Source organism: Asterias amurensis, chromosome 7 (genome assembly GCF_032118995.1).
Source record: "Asterias amurensis chromosome 7, ASM3211899v1".
NCBI classification, from domain to species: domain Eukaryota; kingdom Metazoa; phylum Echinodermata; class Asteroidea; order Forcipulatida; family Asteriidae; genus Asterias; species Asterias amurensis.
In genome coordinates this window covers 11,122,959-11,145,109 of record NC_092654.1, presented here as the reverse complement: position 1 = coordinate 11,145,109, position 22,151 = coordinate 11,122,959, and the positions used below count along the sequence as shown (strand labels likewise).

Here is a 22,151-nt window from a genome sequence, read left to right as displayed (position 1 = left end):
CATTTGCTTGATTTTTTTAGGGGGGAGTGTCACCATTCCCCTTAAAGGGAAAGTATATGTTTTGTAATCACTTTCAAAATTTTAAACTTTTGGTTTGAAACAATTCACTTGAAAGTAATGTGGTTACTAAGTTTTCATGGCCCAAAATTTGAATCTGAGAAACGTTACTGTCAGATTGCTTATTGCTATTGGGGATTATTCTTCCTGCGTGGACGTATTCGCTCAAGACTGCCCGCAAAATCTCAAAATAGGGACCACTGCATACATATAAGAATAAAACAATCGACCAGTTCCAAAAACTGAAGGTAAACTTTGCCTTCAATGTTCAATATTTGATAGGCACCATTTCTCTATTGAAGACTGTCGCGTGACAAGTGTCCCCTGTGCATATTTCTCCATGTATCCCCTGAGACCCTGGCTATGTAGGGGTTAAGAAACCATTCTAATCAATGTTCATGTTTCGTCGTTTTTATGGACTGTAATTTCCTTCTCATGCAACTGATGCTCATGGGAGTTTGTGTTACCCTAGGATTGCAAGAAGGGGGTCATAGGTTCCCCATAAGATATCAATATGCACAACTTATTAAATGTTGCGTGCAGACCTCACTACATCTGCCCATAGTAAATCATCTCTTAACTTAACTGTTTTAAGAATTATAGGCGGTGGCACTGGCTACCGTGAGGACTGTACATCATAATGCTCTTGCGACGCCAGTCCTCCTAGGTTTTGCCATATTCTCCTGAGATGATGCCTGGGAGAATATAAATTTAAAAGAGCAAAATTGAGATATCTTCCGGGGAGTTTTCGTTTAAGAAAGTTCTGACAGCTGTTGGGTGATGGTGTTATAAACCATGTCACAGGAATCGCTTGGATACTTTTTAAATTGAGTTTTAAAAGCCAGTAGATATGAACCTGGTAGGGGGTAACCAGTATGGCCTCCAAACATCTGCGGAAGATTTTACACCTGAATAAACGTATTATTAATTTTTGCAGAATCCAGATTCTAGAGTTAGTTCCTATTGTATGAAATTGAAGTATTCGGCTGGTGGCCTGCTTGTTCAATCAAAGAATATTTTACAGGGCTATGACTAGCAACAGACTTCCAAGAAGTGACTTGAAGTGATCACATCATTTCAAAATGAAAGGTGAAAACCTCCTCTTTTGTGGGTTTGTAGCCAACCTCTGCCTTTTCTACAAATATTTTCATTGTGTACCACCAGTGTGTCCGACTTGGTTATTGCTCCTATCACTATCAGGATGTTCCAGTGCGAAATGTAGCTTTCTGGTTTATCTCATCCATACCCTTTTGCTTTACCAAGATTCGATCCACCATTCCAACAGCTTTTTTTCACCTACAATGTACATGTATTTTATCTCTTTAAAACTCCTTGCCTTCTGCATGTTTCCCTCCATCCTACAAAGTTTAAATTCTAGCCCGATAGTCGCGACACTTGTTTCCTTGAGCAAGGCACTTTATCATAATTGCTTCTCTCCTCCCAGGAATACAAATGGGTACCAGTGAGAGCTGGGCAGTAACTTGTGATTAACAGCGAGCCTGTCCATGGGCTCGGGACAGACTTTTCGTTTCTTGACTTTAGAAACAAAATGTCTGCAGCCTGACCTCACACAACTCAGATTCGTTCATCTCTCTTCAAGTATTAGGGTGCCATCACGTACGGGCTGCCTACGCTGCCCCAAAATACAATAACTTATCATAAATACAAATTATGCTATCAAATTAGCCCACACCACTGATAAATCAAGTGTGCTACTCAAAAACAAAAAGTGAATAATTTATTCTTCGAGAAAAGGGTTTGAATGTTTTTACATTTATGTGACACTCAAGGTCACCAAAACAAAATGTTGGTCAGTGTTTAGCCCTTTTCACACTGTATCTTCTAGTCCTATCCTTGTGGAATAAAGCCCTGGGGAGGCCCCGAGAGTTTTTTATGGTTACCCCCAATGCACTTTCACAAATTGTCCCTTTCACATTGTCCCGCCTAGGTCCCTATTCCATGTTTCAAATTTCGTACAAAATAAAATGACACTTTGCACTTACTTTAACATGAGGTTAGGGATTTGCAAAAGATAGTTACTTTGCTTAACAGACTTTACTTTAGTTGACTTTACTTGGTTGACAGACTTTACTTTGGTTGTCGGACTTTTAAGAAACAAAATGTCTGCAGCCTCACACTTTGACTTTTTAGCAGAGTCTTTCTCAAAAGTTTGAGATTTGCATTTTTTACCCTACCTCTTATATACATGTAAGGGCTCTATTGGAAAATATGGAAGTTGACCTTGGAGCCCCACTTTAACCAACATCTCAACTTCAGTTTCAGACAAGTCTACCTGAGGGCCCCCAGCTGGAAGGTTAACCTGGCAAGACTATATCAATTACCTCAGCCCTTTTTATGGCTTGTTTATTTGTGTACAAGGAATTATCCAATTTCCCTAGAGGAAGGTGCACTACAGTAGTTTTATAGCTCCATGTTGCAATTCAGGAATATTTTTGATAGGTTGAGGGGTGCTACTATTCCCATGATGATTTTGAAAAACTTGAGATGGGAAAGGGGAAACTTTGGTTGACCATGACCTTTTGGATGATGATTGACAGAAATATGGATAAATCATAAACACTTGGGCACACACTTTATTACTTTTGATGGGTTATTTAGGTTGCGGTTGAAAAACCATGGACTCAAGAACAAAAGTTTTCATAATGGCAATTAGCCACAAATTCATGCAATTCTTCAAAAATATTGGCCGCATAATGTTTATCCTAAGAAAACAGAGCAAGCTGTCGCAAACCGCGTACCAACCAAAAGGACCTTATAGTGTATATAAATGTAAAAAACTAGTAGTTAATGGTTTGACGATTTGACCCTAGCATAGTCTTTCTTGAAGGCTAAAAGAGCCTCCGAGAAAGACTCTGCTAATATTTATCCTGTAAGAAATCTTATCATGTTCAAAGGATTTGAACTGGCCTCTAGCTTTCGGGCAAGCTTGGTGGTCTCATGGTATGACATTGGCTCGAGAGTAGCAAAGGTTGTGGGTTGGATCCCAATGGAGTAATATGCCTGTGGATTTTTTCCTCCATATAGGACTGGGGGTGGACTGAGTATACAGTGCTGTACACACTGGTGTTAGGTCACAAACTCACAAATAGTATAGGCCTATTCAGACATACATAAATTGTGATGTAGAATATTATGATTTGCCAACGTTCAATGTTCACATCTCAAAATATTTGTGAAGTAAGTTCCATTAAGTTGTTCATGACAACAGGATTTTGTTTAGTAAGGAGATGAAGAAACTTTAAAAGAAAAATTAAAGATAAGGGACACTTTTGAAAACTCTTCAAACTGATTGTTTGTTTGGTTGTTTGGTTGTTTCCATAGGGCCTATATCACAACTAGACAGTATGTCAAGACAAGAAATTTGATGTAAAATATTGACAAAGGATGGCACCAGGAAAAAGCCTTGGCTTATTACATTGCCCTGGTCCCTTTATTCATCATGATGGGAAAGCTTAGATGGTACAACATGGTACAACAGAGCAAACAACAAGCACAGAGAATGCCAGAGATGTCTAAATTAATGAATGATTGCGGTATTATTATCTTTTTTGCTATAATAACCCCTCAACCTGCCTTGCTGATTCTGTATAAATAAATCCCAGACAGGGGCAGTTCCACATCAATAAAACTGATTCACACCAAGTCTCCAAAAGGCAAACACTTTTATTGGCGAGCCTTTCTTCTGAAAAATCTCGACATGCTTTTGTAAAACAACCACTCACAAAGTCAATACTTCAGTCTTCCTTCTGCCCCCCTTCCAAGTTCTTACTCGGTTACCACTCTCTGCTATCTGAGTGTGTCTTCCAATGAGAATAATGGAGGCCAGTGTAGACCCTTTAGATTAACAAACAGAAAGTGAAGCGGATTTGAAAATCTGTCTTCACTCGGAGCGGCTGTTGGGCAAGCTTGGCATGTTCCCTTCTGCCATGGAGAGGACTGGTCGATGAGGGTTTCTTTAAAGGCACTGGGGTGGATTTTCTTCATCCATGATCTCACAAAGAGTAAAGACTTGGTCTTATCTCAGGGTGGGACGAGTTATTTGTCTTTACTAAGGACTAGCCTTAAGTTTTTAATATCTCCTAGGAGTTAAGTCTTAAGTTAGGAATAGTCTTAACTCTGTGTGAAATCGACCCCTGGACATGATTGATAAAATGTGTCAAAGACCAGTTTTCGCACTTGATGTATCCCAACAAAATGCATAAAATAACAGATCTGTGAAAATTTGGACTTAATTGGTCATCAAAGTTGCAAGAGAATAATGAAAGAAAAAAACACCCATGTTGCACAAATGTGTGTGCCTTCAGATGCCTTAAAAAGTATTAAAAGATTTCAGGCCTGAATCCTTTTTTAAAAGGCTTCATATTAAAATATTTGAGTAAGAAATTACCTCTTTCTCAAAAACTACCATACTTCAGAGGGAACCATTTCTCACAATTTTGTACACTATCAACAGCTCTCCATTGCTCGTTAAGTTTGTTATGCTAATAATTATTTTGAATAATTACGAATAGTGTCCAGTGCCTTTAACCAGCTCATTGCAGAGAATCGGACCTGTTTGTTCAGGTAGATGGGTTAGGGGGTTTGTTGTTCCATGTCTACTAAGCTCTTGTTTGGTTCCATTAGAGGGGTAAGACTGGAACGCACTTGTTCCTCTTTTGTCAGGCCGTGTTTAAACAGTCAACATCAGGCATAGTGGAGGGGTTGGAGCGACTGACATGTACAAACTGGTATATCTTCCGTCTCGAGGGACAGTCAATAGTTAGACCTTGGTTGTGGCACCTAGCCTGGGGGTCTCTGATTTTTGACCTTATCAATTTTTCTCCTCTCTCTCTTTCCCTTTTATTACATATTTTGCTCGGAATTCCTAAATGATGAAAATATTTCCGAAAGATTTTAATGTGAAGAAATCGATTGATGTGGCATAATGTAAATATGAATTACAATATTTTGGGTTGAACAGAAAAAAATTGACTATTGCAGGATTTGCAACATTCAAACTCTGGATTAACGTGTTGGTGCTCCAACTAACTGAGCTCTCCTAATATTGGTGGCCTTCTTATTTTGTTTTAAAATATCGTTCTTTGTTCAGAGTTGCCAGTCAGAAGCCATTCGACATGTAATTAAATTATATCAGTTTTCTAAAGTGGGTATTATTATATTAATTTTTGGTTATACATCGTGTGTTAACAGTAACACTGTATACTCTTTTCCGAGTTCTGTGAAAAAAAAAATCATATTACTCAGAGTTGGATTTGAACCCACGACCTTAATAATTCTAGCGCAGTGTCATACCAACTGGATAATTAAAAGCATTTAGGCCTACTCTTTGAGGCTGGAAATTGAATTTAGATGATCTAAATCATAGGCCTACAGCCTTATTCAGGCTGTGACCTAGAAATACAGTAATAAAAATTACATTAACTACACTGTGTGTGTGTATGTAATCGTTAATGTACTTTTCATTGAATTCTATCGCGAGCTTAAGTTACTTGAAATCACTCTTCCTGATGAAATCAAGCTTCATAATTTACAACCCAATACAGGGCTTCCTCTCACACCCCAAGTGCTTTCTTAATGGATTCCTAGACACGAGACCCCACCACAAATGTGTCAATAAATGGATTTTGTTTGCACTTAAAAGCACGCAACATTAATCAAAACACTTCGCACAAAGATCGGAATTTAAATTGGTAATTTTCCAGGCGCTGGCGTTTTTTGTAGTCGCCAAACCAAAGGAATGTTGTTTTTCCCTACTATGATCCTACTGAAGTTTGCATGTAGAAATTTCTGTTTTTGTTAAAGACCTTTGCCTGGAAGGCAAAGTTGTCTCAGTCGTGGGGGGGGGGGGGGGGTGCAAAGTAGTTTTAATTTGACATTAGTTAATGGGATTGGAAATGACTTGCGACTACAGTACAACAAAAACATGGTGACAATAGTACTAACAACTTTACAAAGAGAAATGTACAACATTAGCGCTCGGAACATACATTTCTGGAAATGAGCACCTCTTACGAAGCTTATGACGTGAAAGTTTTTTCTTAATCTTTCAAATTTAATGCAGTGCTTCCATGGTTGACATTACTTTAAAAAAAAATTGTGTAAAGCATTTTCAGAGGGATATGATTTTGTCAGGATGTTGCAAATAAAGGATTTTTTCAAAGATTTTCATTTCCAGAACTACTCAAGACTTCCAATTCTCGTCAATTTGTATCTACTGCGAATAAGGTGTCTTGAGTAATAAAACCATTGTTTTGCTGAACTTGAGAAATAGTTATTTTGTCTGGGTTTGTAAGACCTTGGTTCTTAAAGGGAAGTAGTTTGGTAATCACTCTTGAAACCAATGGCAATAAAAACTATTGGTTAGAAGCTTAAAGCAGCTTTGGATAGTATAAAGCATTTTGAGAAACATTTCACTTTGAAGTAATGTGTTTATGTCAAAAGACATAAGTTTTTAAAACCCCAAGTTTGAACCTGAGAAGCGTTATTGTCAGTACTGTTTTTTCAGATTGCGTATCCCGATTGGGCATTATTATTTCCTGCATGAACAGGACATATCGCTACTGGTTTCGACAATATTTCAAAAATGCAATCACCTTTTGAACTAAAATTTTCACACATTAGTTCAATTGACAGATCCCTACACTACATATTTTATACAATACACATTTTATAATCATACGGTTCCAAAAACCAATGGTATACTTTGTCTTTAAAGTATAACCTTCTGTATTGGGTCTTGACACTTGATCTCCATTTTTCAGTGACTGGATTACTTTGAAGAGTAATTTTTATCAGCAAAGCGTTTTTCTCTGCGTTAAGCCTGCGAAAGGTAACAACATCGTGATTGGTTTAAATTCATTGTTTGTCAATTGTCATGGTACAGTGGCGTTTTGCAACAAGCTTCAGTATGCATGCATTCATTTCTGCATTTGTGTTCTACGTACTTTTATGAATGACATGAGTACCATAAATGGATAGGTAGTAAATGTCTAACTCGGCACAATATGCAAAATCCAAAATAAAAGTTCAGAGTATAATTTGGATTTGGTTGCACGATGAACCTCAATTTCTTTCTGAAAGGTAACAAACCCAAAGTAATTGGTTTCTAAGTCGGAGTGGCAACATTTGCCTTCCCCCTTGGGTTGGACATTAACAATGTCGTAACAATGGTTAGCAAAACAAATTCTTCAACCTTAATTGGAGGGTTAATTCCTGTTTCATCTCTGAATGAGGACCAGCCGTAAACTGGTTGACAGTTGAATCAACATGATTTATATGAAAAAAATTGAATAGATGTCAGTTCAATACAAAACAGACTTCAACATCCGCCATGGAAAAACCAAATAGCAGGTTGGGTTTAAGTTAATATAAACTTTGCTTGAACCTGAGCAGATGCCTCCCGATGGTAAATTCTGTTGTTGATTCTATACTTGTACAGTACACACCACACAACATGTCCACGCTGATGTTTAAACAGTTGCGGCATGTACGGCTAAATATTTGTTTTTGCTGCAAGAGGGAAAAAAACGTGACATGAAGCGATGATTTATGGACTGTGGAGGGTCGATAAAGATTTTGCAAGATTATTTTTTAGGTTGAATTAGAGATATTCTCAGGAAAAGTTTGTGGAAATGCAAGGACCATCTCCAATTGCACCGCAAATAAGTTATCCACAAACAACCAACTCTATGAGTCTTTAACTGAAAACATTGTTGTGTGTCTTAGACTCCTAGCTATTTCCCAGCTTTTGAGGACCATTGTTTGTAAGCATGATTTTTAATTTGATCTTTTAGAGGATTGAAAATTTTACATTTTCAGTGGTCTCCCTAAGCAGTGGTCCACTGGCCAAATGCCAGTCAAAATTCACTCTAAAGCCGTGTTCGCATTGGACTAACGTTTTACGGAGACAGTGGTTAACATTCCAAAAGGGGAAACTTACCAGCGTCCGCACTTGGATTTATTTGACTCGGGTAAACTAACCGAGACCGTGGGTAAACTAACCGAGCTGGCCCCCTGCGTGACATTGAATAGTTCGATAATCACGAAAATATTATTCTTCCATGACAAAACATGTCAGCTTCTTCGGGCCACGGACAGATTGGAGATTTAACCGAGTCGTCGCGTCCGCATTGGACTTTCTGGCTCGGTTAAACTGACCTGGTCAATCTTCCTGGGTACCTTTGACTAGGTTAAACTACCCATTCGGGTCGGGTAAGTTACCTGGGAGGAAAACTTCCTGGGCTGTTCGCATAGGACTTAAAATGGGTAAAAGTTACTCATTGGCTCGGTTAGTTTAGCCAAATTAAGTCCCACCCGAGTAACATGCCTGTGATATTTTTTCACAGGACTCGGGAAAGTACTGAGTATACAGTGCTAACACACATCGATGTATGGGTAAAAAAATTAAAATAAATTAATATTCTTTATCTCCGATGCAAATTTAACACCTATTAAATTAAGTCCAACGCGAACAGGGCTTAATTGTACCTCCATGGTCCGACTGACTAGAGTAGTAGTTCAGTTTGTAATGCTTCAATATTTCATTTTGGACCAATAAAAAAACTGACAAACCAGTGAAATGACAAGCTGGTCCTGCTGGCCAGTCAATAAAAATGTTAAGGCCAAACCCTGCTTTGGTTCAAAGAAATTAACAAATTTTTTTGAAAACATTTGCGGTGAATGGAAAACATGGAAGTTACTAAAAGCTACTTCATGAACAAAAGGTGTTCAGTGCTTTCTCAACTCCCAATGCTACCTCAAACTCCCAATTCCAGACAAAGATGAAATTGATGTATTAAATATGAATGACAAAGGGGATCAGATAAAAGCTGGTTATGATCGGATTTCATTTTTGAGCCCTTAACACCAGAATAAGATCTTTCAGTTTTCTACGTGCAGTACACGTGGGATGCCTGAATCATCTGATGATTTATGGCGTCTTGTGTTTAGAAAACAAGGCTTTTATCAAATATCAAGATTGGGGCTATGGTCGGGGTCAGAGGTGAACCCTGCCGAAATTGAGGTGAAATCCCCAGAGTTTGGCGTAAACTGGCAATCAAGGAAATGTCATGGTCAGCTGAGTCTGGGGATTGGAATGATGAAGATTGAATGGGTAACATATATCCTTAATGAGGTTTGGGTGGGAATGTGCTTAATGTACAAATTAAAGTTTCCTTTGTTTTGTCAAAAGTGTTTTCCAAGAACTAAAGCAACTTGAAAGAAATGTACTTGTTTACCAGCAACTCCGAACCGACCTTTTTAAAAAAATGTTTTGTATATAATATAGGGTTATATGTTTCCGGTGTGATCCCTGGCTGTACAGCAGTTACAGGTTGAATGACTTCTGACTGGCACCCCCCCCCCCCCCCCCCCCACCGAACAAAGATATTGACAAAATAGGGAGACTGCTAACGTTATTATAGAGCTAGATAGAATTAATGTTGAGGTCACAGGTTAAAATTCCACTCAGCTTAACTTATAGTAGTTTTTTAAGACAAATTGCAGAAAAAACATATACGTGTATGTAGATGAGTTTTCTAAAGGGTATAATTTTTCAGTTTGGGTCACTGATCTATGATCCATTTGAGAACCAAAAGTTCAAAGCATTTTGAAAGTAGTTCATGCGGAATAACATGATTTATTCTGTACCTTGGTCATATTTTTACCCATTTTTCCCCTTCAGATTATGGAGCCGTAGGTCTTTTTGAAACCATTCATGATATTTGTTGTTTATCTAGAACTTTGAGCAGAGCCCTTTTCACACAACAACAGCTTAGCAAGGTTCCCTCGCTTAATTTGAGCATGGTTGAGAAATTGCACCTCATGTGAATGGATTTATCAATGTTTATACTGTCCATAAAGGGCGGCAATCTTGAGAAGATTTCACTTGAGAACTTGGACTGTCCACGCTCAAATTAAACAAGGGACCCCTGTTAAATTGCTGTCAGTATGAACAGGGCTCTTGAGGTGTTGAATCTAGACTTTTGAATTGAATGATCGGATCCAGGTGGGTTAGTCAGTGGGTTGGTACAGATTCTCTTGTGGGTTTGTGGCCTGTACAAGAGTCTGACAATGTCAAGAAACCGGCCCCTGTTTGTTGTCAAGTTTGTCATTGCCATGTTCGGGAGCTTGTTTTGATTAACTGGATCAATGGTTTGCTTAAAGAGCGAGCTTGTTTTGATTAACTGGATCAATGATTTGCTTAAAGAGCGTTTCTATGAATGGAATGGATGGGATGTTCTGAAATATTATCTGATTTTTCATTTTTATTTTCCAATAGATGGAGTCCCCAAGAAAAAGAAAAAAATACTCCGAGTCCCTTTTCTCTTGGTAAATCAGGGTAAAATGTATTTTCCTTGAAACGCTCTCCGAGCCCAAAATCGCGATGTCAAACAAACGGTGTGACAAAGGACTTGTGATGTCTTTGTTGCTTAGTTTTAACAGGCTATCTATATGAATGAAGGGAGGTAACGCAAATAAACCCCAAAACTTAACCTGTAAATGCGACTCTCTAACAGGACGATCCAACTATAAGATAAGATCCGCAAGAATATACAAACAAGAATTTTTTTCTTTCTTTTTTCGAGGAGGCAAGGCAATTCCACCGCTCGGCTTAATTTTTAGTAGCCTAGTGTAAATCGTTCTACAAAAAATACAAGCCAGACCCTTCACATGGCGTCTTCTTGGTTAGTGGCACACTTTTCATCTAAAGTAAGCGCAGACATTTGGTTTATTGGTGAGCAGCTTTATAAAAAATTGAGCTATGCTTTGTAGTAGAATGGTTGCTCTTCAAATTCTAGGATGTGAAGAAACTAGTCACTAAATCTATCACTGCTAAACAACATGTTTCAGTTTTGAGCTATTTTGTGTGTTTTATGAATAATGATACCAGTATTGTTGCTGGCACTCCATTCTATATGATATTAGGGTAGACATTTAGACAAATACACAAATCAGCGGCACAACTCCCATGAGTTATGATTTGCATGAACTCCAGACAGATTTCAAACTAATTCAAAACAGATGAAGTTTGGAGGGGGGGGGGGTATCGAACAAGAAACTGCATTAACTCAAAACTGCTTGTAATGGCAACTGCTTTTCATCATGTTTTATGTTGAATTGATAACTACTGATAACTATTTATTGTGAGTGTGTGACTCGAAAATGGGTCTGGAGCCATTAAGAAAGTCTGACATCCTTGAAAAGTGAAAAGAACACACATTTCAGATTTTCTTTGGTGAGACTTTTTCATTGAATTGGAGAGACTACGTGACAGAACATCTTTATGTGATGGAATTTTCCCGGATAAAAGCTCTTTGTGGGTACAGATTGGAAACAATGAAATGGCAGATTGCGATAAGCCTGCTGCTTTTTTCGTGCTCTATTTGGACATAGTTTGGTCGTCACAGTCCACAATGAGGGTAAGGACTAGCTAATGTTGCAAGATGCATGTCTGCTTAATATCTCTATTTTGTCATCGATAAACAATTGAGCAGAAGGCCTTGATACATAATGGTGAAATGAATGATGGGTTATTAAGGGCACTGGACATGTTTGGGTAATTACTCAAAATAGATAGTAGCATAAAAACTTACTGGGTAAGGAGCAATAGAGAGCTGTTGATAGTAAAACACATTGTAAGAAACAACTCTGTCTGAAGTATTGTAGTTTTGAGAAAAGGGTAAGTCGTCACTAAAATGCTTGAATTATGAGAACAATTGAATGCATGAAGCAGTTAGCAGGCATATGATCAGAAAGAACACAAAGAAAAGGGTGTTTTTTCCCATTATTTTCTTGCAACCTTGATGACCAGTTGAGCCAAAATGGTCACGGATATGTTATTATATGCATGTTGAGTACACCAAGTGAGATTACTGGTCTTTGTCAATTACCAAAAGTGTACAGTGCCTTTATTAGAGTCGGAGCAATGGGAGAAAGAGCACTCTGCATAATGTTTTGGTGGTTTGGTTTTGTCTGGTAGGAAATTGACTTTTGACAGTGACACAGCATCTATTTTGTTGAACATGTGACAACAAAACAACAACCCATAGATCCAATCCTGCAGTGGTGTTTTAATTTCACTTTTTAGCCTATTATTTGATGTTTGGTTTGGAGGACTGCTCTTCTCAGTAATTATGAGAGCAGACTGAAGGCAAACAAAAAGAGAACCAATAACGAGGAAGCAAATGCCATGTAGGTGCCTTGAATATTTACACTGTTATGTAAACCAGTGCTTGGTTAAGTTGTCTGTGCAAACCCACTTCGAATTGGTGACACATTAAGGTCATTCATGTTGGTAGCGAAAATTCAGTGAATTGGGTTCAGAGTCTATCCAGCAAGTCGGAAATTAAAAACGATGTGTCGCAAGTTTTTTATCTATTTTGCCTGTTTGTAATTGAATGTTTATAGGTTTCGAACTGGATACGAACTGCCTGTAGCTACCAGGCAATCTCGGTAGTCTAGTTAGTAAGACACTACTCTAGAATTGCAAGGGTCTTGGGTTTGAATCCTGTGATATTTTTCACAGGACTCGGGAAAGAACTGAGTATACGTGCTAACACACATCTGGGTAAAAAAAGAAAAAAATTGACAGGCTTATTTGTGATAAAAGAAATTGAAAATATTTTGTATGTGTTTCACCAATTTGAATGTTTATCTGTGTTGAAAGAATGGTTGAATACAGGCAGTCAATTCCTCATGTCCCTTTTCTGAATTCCCGCTCCTCACTTTTGATTTAAAGGATGTAAATTTGATGTCTACCATTCTTCCAGTCCCTAAATTAGAGAGTTCTTTCTTAAAGTGCTAGCATATTTACACCCCCAAGCCACCGCCCCATTCCTTCCCCCATCCCAAGGTTCAATGTTTAAAAGTGTCATTGTTGCCCAGGGGTGCGGGTTTCTGTTTGAATATAAATGCAGGTATCCATTGCAACTTTTCAACAGATCTAACAACCAAGTCAACAACTTGGAATTAACAGATTGACATTTTTACAGCTTTTACCTTGGATGGCACCAGACTCAATTGTGCTTTTATGAGCGGGTTATGTTTAGAATTAGATGCAATTATTAATCACGCTATCTAATACAGGTTTTAAGAGACCTAGATATTGCTGATGTATAAATTTAGCTTTGGTAAACCTCAAACTGTCTTCACCTAGCTTCAGTTGAAACACCTGTACATGGCGATGCTAGCTGGAATTCAGTCATTTTACAGAGCTCCAATATACTGTAGGTTGGCAAACAGGTTGGTGGAAAAAGACCTTGTTTGCACCATTTCTGTGGCCGCATGTGTGAATTTTTGTTGTCCCACATGGAAGGCTGACAAACCACCCTACCCCCATAGTCAGCTGGCCTATATCCCTGATACTGGTAGGGAATTCAAGCACTTTGCAGCTCGGTTGGGCAAGCAGATTGGTGAAAAAAAAAAAAAACTTGTTCATACCATTTCTGTGGCCGATTGTTTGAATTTGTTGTCGCACATGGAAGCTGACCAACCACCCTTTCTATATACATGATATACATGCAGTCAGCTGGCCTATCCAAGATAGGGAATTCAAGCATGCAGGTCCTAGGTTGGGCCATGGAGGTAGTGGTTTGGCAAACAGGTTGGTGGAAAAAATACCTTGTTCGCACCATTTTGTTGTGGTCCTGTGTGAATTTCTGTTGTTGCAGGAGGCTGTGATGGCCAACCACCCTACCCATGGCTGGCTGGCCTATCCAAGATACTTCTACACCTCGGTCTGATTAAAATGCTGGCAAATGGTGGATTTAAATAATTCAGGCCTACAGGCCAGGCGATCCATCAGCTTAAAATAGCCACCCTTGTGCTGTAGATCTCATCCACATTTTAGAGAGCATAAAAATGTTCAATTGATGCCTAACAATTTGTAATATTGTTCGCATTTCGGTTGTTGTGTTTTTTCTTTAGGTGTATTTATAACAAAAATTTTGTTTTAACAAGAGATATCTTCATAAAAATATCCACATTTCGAATGTGGTATTTTTTGTTTTAAGTTTAAAACTAGATTTAATTAACTATATTTACAACAAAAATTCAGAAGAGTTATAAGGTGTTTGGTAAAAGGTTGCTTGCCAAATAGAAAGAAAAACAAAATTGCCTTCCGAAAAAATAGTGTTAAAATACGGCCGCCATGGCGCTGTAAGGTTTCATTTCTATCGCTGGTCAGCTCTTAGTTGAAGCACCTAACGCTGTAATGGAAGCACTCATGTATTAAGGCATCTGAGGGTCATGACACTCTTTGCCTCTACTGCATCTTTAATCCATTGCCTTCTGGGTGTTTTGTGTGATTCAGCGATTCAGCCGTCGGGAAAAAAAAGGGAGGCCTTTTCAGAACAAGGGAACCGTGCGGAATAAGATTATAATTTTTTTTTCTCTCCCTGGGAAAAGTGGGCCGGACATTTTAATGAGGGATGGCTTGTGGCTTGTAATATTCTAAGTGGGCAAACTGTGAAAGGTTTCTCGGGTGCATGGATTATTCTGTAGATGGAAGCCGATATGGATTTGAGTTGGGGGACAATTTTTCATGAGCTTTTGTGTTATAAATTTTAAGGAATTTCTAGTCATAATAGGCCTAAGTCATGAATCAATTGAAATTCCATTTAAAGTGAATATTGTAGGACACTTCAACTCTGGATATTTATATAATAGGATTTCTTTTATTCATAAAAATGCAGTAGAAGGAAACACAAATTACTCAAACTTCATTTGCTGGTTCTCTTTTAAAGCCATTATACACTTTCGGTAAACAGTATTGTCCAAGTCCAACACTTTGTGTATCACAACTTATATATAAAATAACGAACCTGTGAAAATTTAGGCTCAATCGGTCATCGGAGTCGGGAGAAAATAACGGGAGACCCCACTCTTGTTTCCACACGTTTCGCTGTGTCATGACATGTGTTTAAAATAAATGCGTAATTCTCGCTATCGAGAATTGATATTGTTTAATGTTTTCTCAAAAAGTAAAGCATTTCGTGGAACAATATTTCAAGAGAAGTCTTTCACCATTACCTTCTGTAAACCCTGTAAATTATTTGTAAGTCTGTGAACTTTTTTTTTTCTTTTTCTGTACCAAAAGTGTATAATGGCTTTAACTGTTACCCTGGGTTGACACTCCCTAAAATATTTTTCTGCAGACAACACATTTAGTTTCTGGAAAAAAAAATAATTAATGCATTATTTGTACAGTTATAAGAATATAAATGTAATTAGAATTAGTATTTCCTATTGGGGTTGGGTAAAGCAAACATTCTAGGACTCAAATTTGGGGGCAAAGTCAACAAGACCGCAGGGCTTGTTTTGTAGCTCAAAATGTTTACTGGACCTGAAGTTTCTTTACAATACCAGAATCCCAATGAGAAAGACTTTCTGCACAGTTCAAGAAGATTGATTGTACTTTTTTCATTATTACTTGTAAGTATCGTATGAGCTTAACTACGAATGACTTCGAGTTGAACTAATGAAAGGATGCAGTCTAACAAACAAATGTATTATTCAATTGGCAAACAGAATAAGACAACAGGACTTGTCTGGTCATGGGTTTACTCTACTGTAAATCACTGACATTGCCCGAGGTCCAGTGTAAATTTTGAGCCCTTCTTATGCAATTTAACTAGATAATATAACTTGGTAACTAGACATCTTTAGGCCTATATTGATTTTCTAATAATGAACAGAAATACCTATAATTTTAACTACAGGGTTAGGAAGTTTGGAAACTTCACTGGAATGGAAGTTAGTATGTTTAAAATCTAAACTTTTTGTGAACTTTTTATTTAGTTCTAATTTGAGTCACATGCCGGACTTTGGTTGGATGTAGACATGAGATAACAAAGAACAAGTAAATTAAATTTTGAAAGTGTGTTCGAACTTGTTGGAAAAGTGGACTGCACCCAGTTTCATGGAGTTGCTTGAGCACAAAATGTAGCTAAGCACAACGAAAGTATGCTTACCAAAGAAATGTTACCAGCCAGAATGCCATTCCACATGTACCGTTCTGTGACAGGGGTTCTGCTCATTTTGTTGAGCACATTATTGTTAAAGCGTAATTATTGCTGCTTAAACAGCTATATGAAATTGGGCCCTATTGGTTGAGGTCGCTGCGGACCATTGAAGTACTAGACTTTACAAGCTATTGAATGGTCCATTAGATATTTCAAGATGTCTGGCACGATGTAAATACCAATGTCTGAGACCAAGACTAGGCTGAACTGAACGTAGTTAAGACTCCATTATCAGCTAACAAAAGTAATCTAGACCAACACTAATGGACTTATAACAACAACAGACTCACTGCGAATTGATCTTATTTATCTTGATCTGTTTGCAAGCCAACAAACAATTTCCCACGTCACAGATTTCTTCCTTCCAACTCATCACCCCCCTCCCCCCTCCCACTTTCCATCCATGTCTTCTTCAGAGGGTTACCCCAAATAGACAATAATAGGATTATTTAGAAAGCTGTTTAATGGCTAAAGAGAGGAAACCAGTTGGGCATTAAAAGAGTGAACCAGGGGTCGGTCATGAAAAGAGGATGAAAGAATTAAACACAAAGACGCTGTGCCTTGGACTGACAACTACAGAGAATCGTCCCCCCGAAAAAACAAACTCGGACCCTTTTGTGTTTTGGTGAACGGAAAAGGAATCTCACAACTACCGCATGAAAAAAAAACCCTGACTGTGATGTAAACAAAGGACAGGGATAATAGATGTGTCCTGTGAGTGCCTGGAGTGGAATAAATAAATTGCCTTTTGGCCGAGGAGAAAAAGGACAAGAGATTCAGGGTGTGAATAAGTTGAAAATTACCCAATTTGACGAGGAAAGAAGACCGCCGGTGTTGCACCATGGTGTTGAATGCAAGGGTAGCAATCTCTTCTTTCCGAAATTGCTCAATTTAGGGGGATGGAGTGGGCGCTAGTTAAGAAACACTGTTTTCTTGTTATTGTGCTACTGTTTCTTTTTAATGCCAAGATTGAGGCAGTGAAATTGGTACCTCTCACAGGTGGTTTCACTAGGAAATTACCCTTGGGTGTTTGGGATTAGACAACTCTGTAAAAAGAACAAGACTTCAAAGCTCAACAAGGCATAAGTAGTTTGGTAAAGTGCAAGGTTTGAGAAGGCCGAACAGGGTTTGCCCTTTACTGGTGGGGGGAGTACATGTAGCTTGGCATTTGTAGTAGTCCATCAATGTTTTCACTGGTCCTTAATATTTCTAACAGACAGCTTTTCAGCTGAGCTATAGCAAGTCCGACCACTTTGGGTGTGTAGTAAACTAGCATTTGGCCAGCAGACCACTTTGCAAAAGCAAAATTCCAACGTTAATATAGGCTTGCTCCTTTGCCACTGATTTCCAAGGTTTTGGTTTCTCACATGTGACTTGAAAATTGAAAAACACAGTACGAAGTCTGACTGTGCCTAGACCTGTGGGCTTGTGGGCAGTTCCTCCCTTGTTAGTGATGTTATAACAGCTCTCCCGCGACTCTCACGATACTTCTGCTGTCTGATGTAGTGTCTATACTCTCATGAGACTACTGCTCTCACTGGAGACTGCTGGCACGTGAGGACAGCACTTAGTGTTGTGAGAGATAGGAAGAGCATCAGTATGCTATCTCTGACATTTTTGACAAACTACAGTTGCGTGTCTGTGTTCGTCATGTTTTATCATCCTACATGTAGGTAGCCATTCTTAAAACACTGGACACTATTGATAAAAACTCAAAAGTAATTGTTGGCTTAAAAACTTACTTGGTAACAGGCAATGGAGAGCTGTTGATAGTATAAAACATTGTGAGACATGCTCCCTCGAAGCAACACAGTTTTAATTTGAGAAAGAGAATAGTTTCTCACTCTAGTTAGACCTCAGTTATTACCCATATGAAAGCACACAAAGTAATGCAACAAGGGTGTTTTTCTTTTATTATTCTCTTGCAAATTTGATGAGAAATTGAGCCCAATTTTTCACAGGTTTATTATTTAATGCAAATGTTGGGATACACCAAGTGAGAATACTGGTCTTTGACAATGACCAAACATGTGTAGTGACATTAAGCTTCTGCTCTGTCTGACCTTATAATCTGACGTGTTAGAAGCCCTGTATATATTTTTCCTAAATTAACGATGGTGCCTAACTCAGACTAAGCCAAATCTGCCAAAAGGACCTGGGGCTAGGGTAGCCAATCAAAACATTGTAATAATACAGCATTTGTATGGCACACTTTATACATTCAAAGGCACCGGTTGTGGTCAATTAAAGAAAATTCTCACAAGTGTTCTTCATAGGCCAATCTGTAAAAACATGTTGGAAGGGGGAAATGTCATGTGTGTCTCTAACATGCTCTAAGATAATCATGTAAAGAATTCCAGAGGTTGCAGTGGCAACAGTAGAATTGCCATATCACCTCAATTGGCCAGGCAAGTGGGTGTTGGGGGGGGGGTGGTGGATATGCTGCCCGATCAAGACCTCAGACCAGGCCTAATTTCATAAACTGTGTAAGCAGCCGATTTGTGCTTACAGAGCATCTGTTTGCAAAATTTGTTAAAGCTGTTTATCGTAAGCACAGGTAAAATGCCTGCTAGCCCATAAGCACACGAGTCGTGTAACATTGCAAATCCATGGTGATTTGCATGCGCCCCTAGAAATTTTCTGCTTACTTGAGAAATCATGGTGAATTACGTTTCAGGCTTACAATACGTAAGCCTGAAAATTTTCCGCAGTGCTATGAAATTGGGGCCCTGGTGACATGCCTGTGCTGAGATGTTTTCTATTTAACGGTAGGGTAGGGAGGGGCTGGACCATGAAGTGATTTCTAAAAACCAGGGTAGCCAATGCAGATTGTGGTGGATGACAAGACATTTACAATCCAAAGTGGTGAACTATTAAAAGGCCCTGAGAAACTTGCTCCAGGTGCTTGAACTCTTACACGACTGAACTCAAAACCTCAGTAGACCTGAAATTCCCATGATACATTGGGACGCCACAAAAGAAACATTGAAAAACCAAGGAAGAACTGTAAATAACTCATGTCATGTTATGTGATTATAACAAGATTAATGTCCGCCAGTCTAAATCAATTGTCCCCAACATCTGGACTAAATTTTCAACCCATAAACTGCCCTGAAATCCCATGGTCAGCTAAAGTAATAGTTTTGAAGATATTTTTTATTTTACTAAAGAAAAACCCCAAATGGCGCATTAGTTGAAACAAAGTTCTCGTTGGTCTACATATCAAGAAATTTAGACTTATTTTGTGCACACTGAATGCTAAGATCAGTAGCAAATCCTGATTTTTGAGTTGCAACTGATACATTTTGTGTGGAATTTTGCGCTGCTTTACAAGGGAAATTCAGGCCTGTATGCTTTGTTTTTGAAAGGGCAAGGGCACCAAGGCATTTTTTCCTTGGTAAAGGCTGTCCTTCCTCTATGGTAAAGGGCACCCTATCAGGAAATTGTAAATTTGAGCATTTCAGGGGCACCAACAAGGCAATTACCAGTGGACTTGTGTGGAGTATCAGGCATGGGAATTTGTTCACTTGTTTACAAGTTTTTTAATTTTGCCAAATCTCATCCCTAAAGTTTCAAATGATTGATGGTTTCTTATTTTCTCTTTTGACAGACGTGCAATCCTCAAGAATCAAGACCTGCTCCAAGAAACCCCCATCTCGAACATCTTCTCCAATGACTTCTGGGGCACCCCGCTCATCCACAGCGGCAGCCATAAATCTTATCGTCCTCTCTGTGTTCTCTCTTATCGTCTCAACCACCTCCTCGGTCAACTCGATCCCTTTGGTTATCATCTTGGCAATGTCCTCATTCACGTCATCGTCACAGCTCTCTTCACCTACACAGCTCGGACTGTCGTTTTGCGTCGAACGTTACCGGCGTGTTTAGCTGGGGTTCTGTTTGCCGCGCATCCGATTCACACCGAAGCGGTAGCCGGGATCGTCGGGAGGGCGGACGTTGGTGCGTGTCTTTTCTTCTTACTGTCTTTTCTTAGCTACATCAACTACTGCAACCTACGAGACGCAAGTTATTCTAAAAGTGATGATGCGCAGTTATGGAAGAGGTGGGGTTACTTAATTCTGAGCGACCTGTTTGCGACGATGAGTATGCTGACTAAAGAACACGGAATGACCGTCTTGGCGGTTAACATTGCATACGATATCTTCATCCAGCATAAAACACGGCTGAGAGACCTGTTGTCATTAAAAATACTTTCAAAGGTGAGTTTGATAGCTGTTGTAGCATTGAGCATTGGTTAGTAAGATTGTGTTTGGTGCATTGACATTAAGATGGTTTAAGTTTGAGTAACGCCCGAACCTTGATTAATTTTTCAGCAAAACACCCAGGGCCCAATTTAATGGCTCTGCTTACCGTTATGACTTATGACTATGGTTCTCCATTTACTTTGCAAGTGCCAAAGTTCTGGTGAACACAACATTTTCCAGTTAGCCTGTAAAATACGCTTGACGTAAGTGCAGAATTTTCTGCTTCTGTAAACACTGATTCTTTGCTTGCGGTAAGCAGCGCTGGCGTTAAGCAGAGCCATTTAATTGAGACCATACCTCCATGATTTCCAAGTTACTCTGTCCCATGGCCGAGCAAATATTCAAGATAACAAAAACTTCAGTTTGATAGTACAGAGCATTTTCATAGCGCTCTAGCTGACCAGAGAAAGTATGACAGTACTTTAAAAAAGAGGTTTTTGTGAAAGCTGCTAGTGAGCTAGTGGCAGTACTCTGAGGTAAAATTGTTCCAGGGTTTTGGGGCAGCAGCTTTGAAGCTTTTGTCATCAGAGTACAGGTTTTTTTTGGCACAGAATCTGGTTAACAAGTAATCTGGTATTTGGTTGTTTGTTGTTGTTGGGTTCTTCGGTCTGACTTTAAATAAATAGCCCCCCAAACTTGTTAAAAAATTTCAGCAAAACATCTAGACCTGGCCTGCCATAATTTACAAACAGCTCTTTCTTCCCAGTTAGCAAATCTTCAAGAGCACAATATCTTTCTTGCAAAAGCTGTGCCTTCTTTTGAAGCAGGGGTCTTCAGTATTGTTTTTTTTAACAGGCAGGTTCTTCGGTCTGAGTTTGAATAAACCCCCAAAAACTTGTTTTAAATTTTCAGAAAGACATCTAGACCTTGCCTCGGATAATTTCCAAAAAGCTCTATCTTCTCAGCAGAGCAAATCCAAGATCCCAAGATCTTTCTTGCAAAAGCTGTTTTTCTTTTGAAGCAGGGGTCTTCAGTATTTTTTTTTAACAGGCAGGTTCTTCGGTCTGAGTTTGAATAAACCCAAAACTTGTTTGAAATTTTCAGAAACACCTTTTAAGGTGTTATGGTTAAAACCTCTTTTTTTCCAAAGAGCTATTTTCTTCCTAGCTCAGCAAATCTTCAAGAGCACAAGATCTTTCCTGCAAACCCCATGCTTTCTTTTAGAGGCATATGGGTAGTCAGTATTTTTTTAATGGCATTCTGGTGTCCTACTTTTGTGAAATGGATTGCGGTTTATCGGGGTCTAGACAATTCACATCACAAGCCACAACCGCATGCAGAACTTCTTTTGTATTTTTGTGCACACATACTTTCCGTGTTAAAAAGCAAACCAGGGTGCTTTTGTGAGGAGAAGTCATCTAAACATTATTATCAGAGGAAAAAAAACCTGCATGTGCACCAATGAATGGTGTCCGAGTTTGACATCTGACGACCTTGGCTCCCCCATAGCAGCAGGATGGATTATGGAGTCTATTAGTAGTCAAGCCTTTAGGTATGATCGTCCCTGTTTATTTGTGCTCTCAACAAATCTGTGACACCTTTTGTGTTTTGGTCGCTTACAGTGCTTCTCTAAAGGTTCGTTTCTTTCTGCGATTGAGTCAGAGCAGAACGGGTGTTGTTGTTGGCGCTTCACTGATCATTGATTTCAAAAGTTGTCCACAAAACTTTGAAAAAAGTGGGCCAAGGACTGAACCAGCTGCAAAGGAAGGATTTTATTTTGGCTGTTTGGATTTTTTTTTCAGGAAGGGAGGGGGTCTTTTTATGACTATATTAACAAATTGCCTGACGG

General features: G+C 38.9%; 1 protein-coding gene across 1 annotated transcript in view; it reads left to right on the top strand.

Moving 5' to 3' along the window:
• Window positions 1-22,151, top strand: part of LOC139939799 (protein O-mannosyl-transferase TMTC2-like) — a 62,746-nt gene that overhangs the window by 12,659 nt on the left and 27,936 nt on the right. Inside the window, exon 2 of the mRNA XM_071935918.1 lies at window positions 19,711-20,317. Coding sequence (XP_071792019.1) covers window positions 19,711-20,317 — 607 coding nt within the window. The remainder of the gene's footprint in view (window positions 1-19,710; window positions 20,318-22,151) is intronic.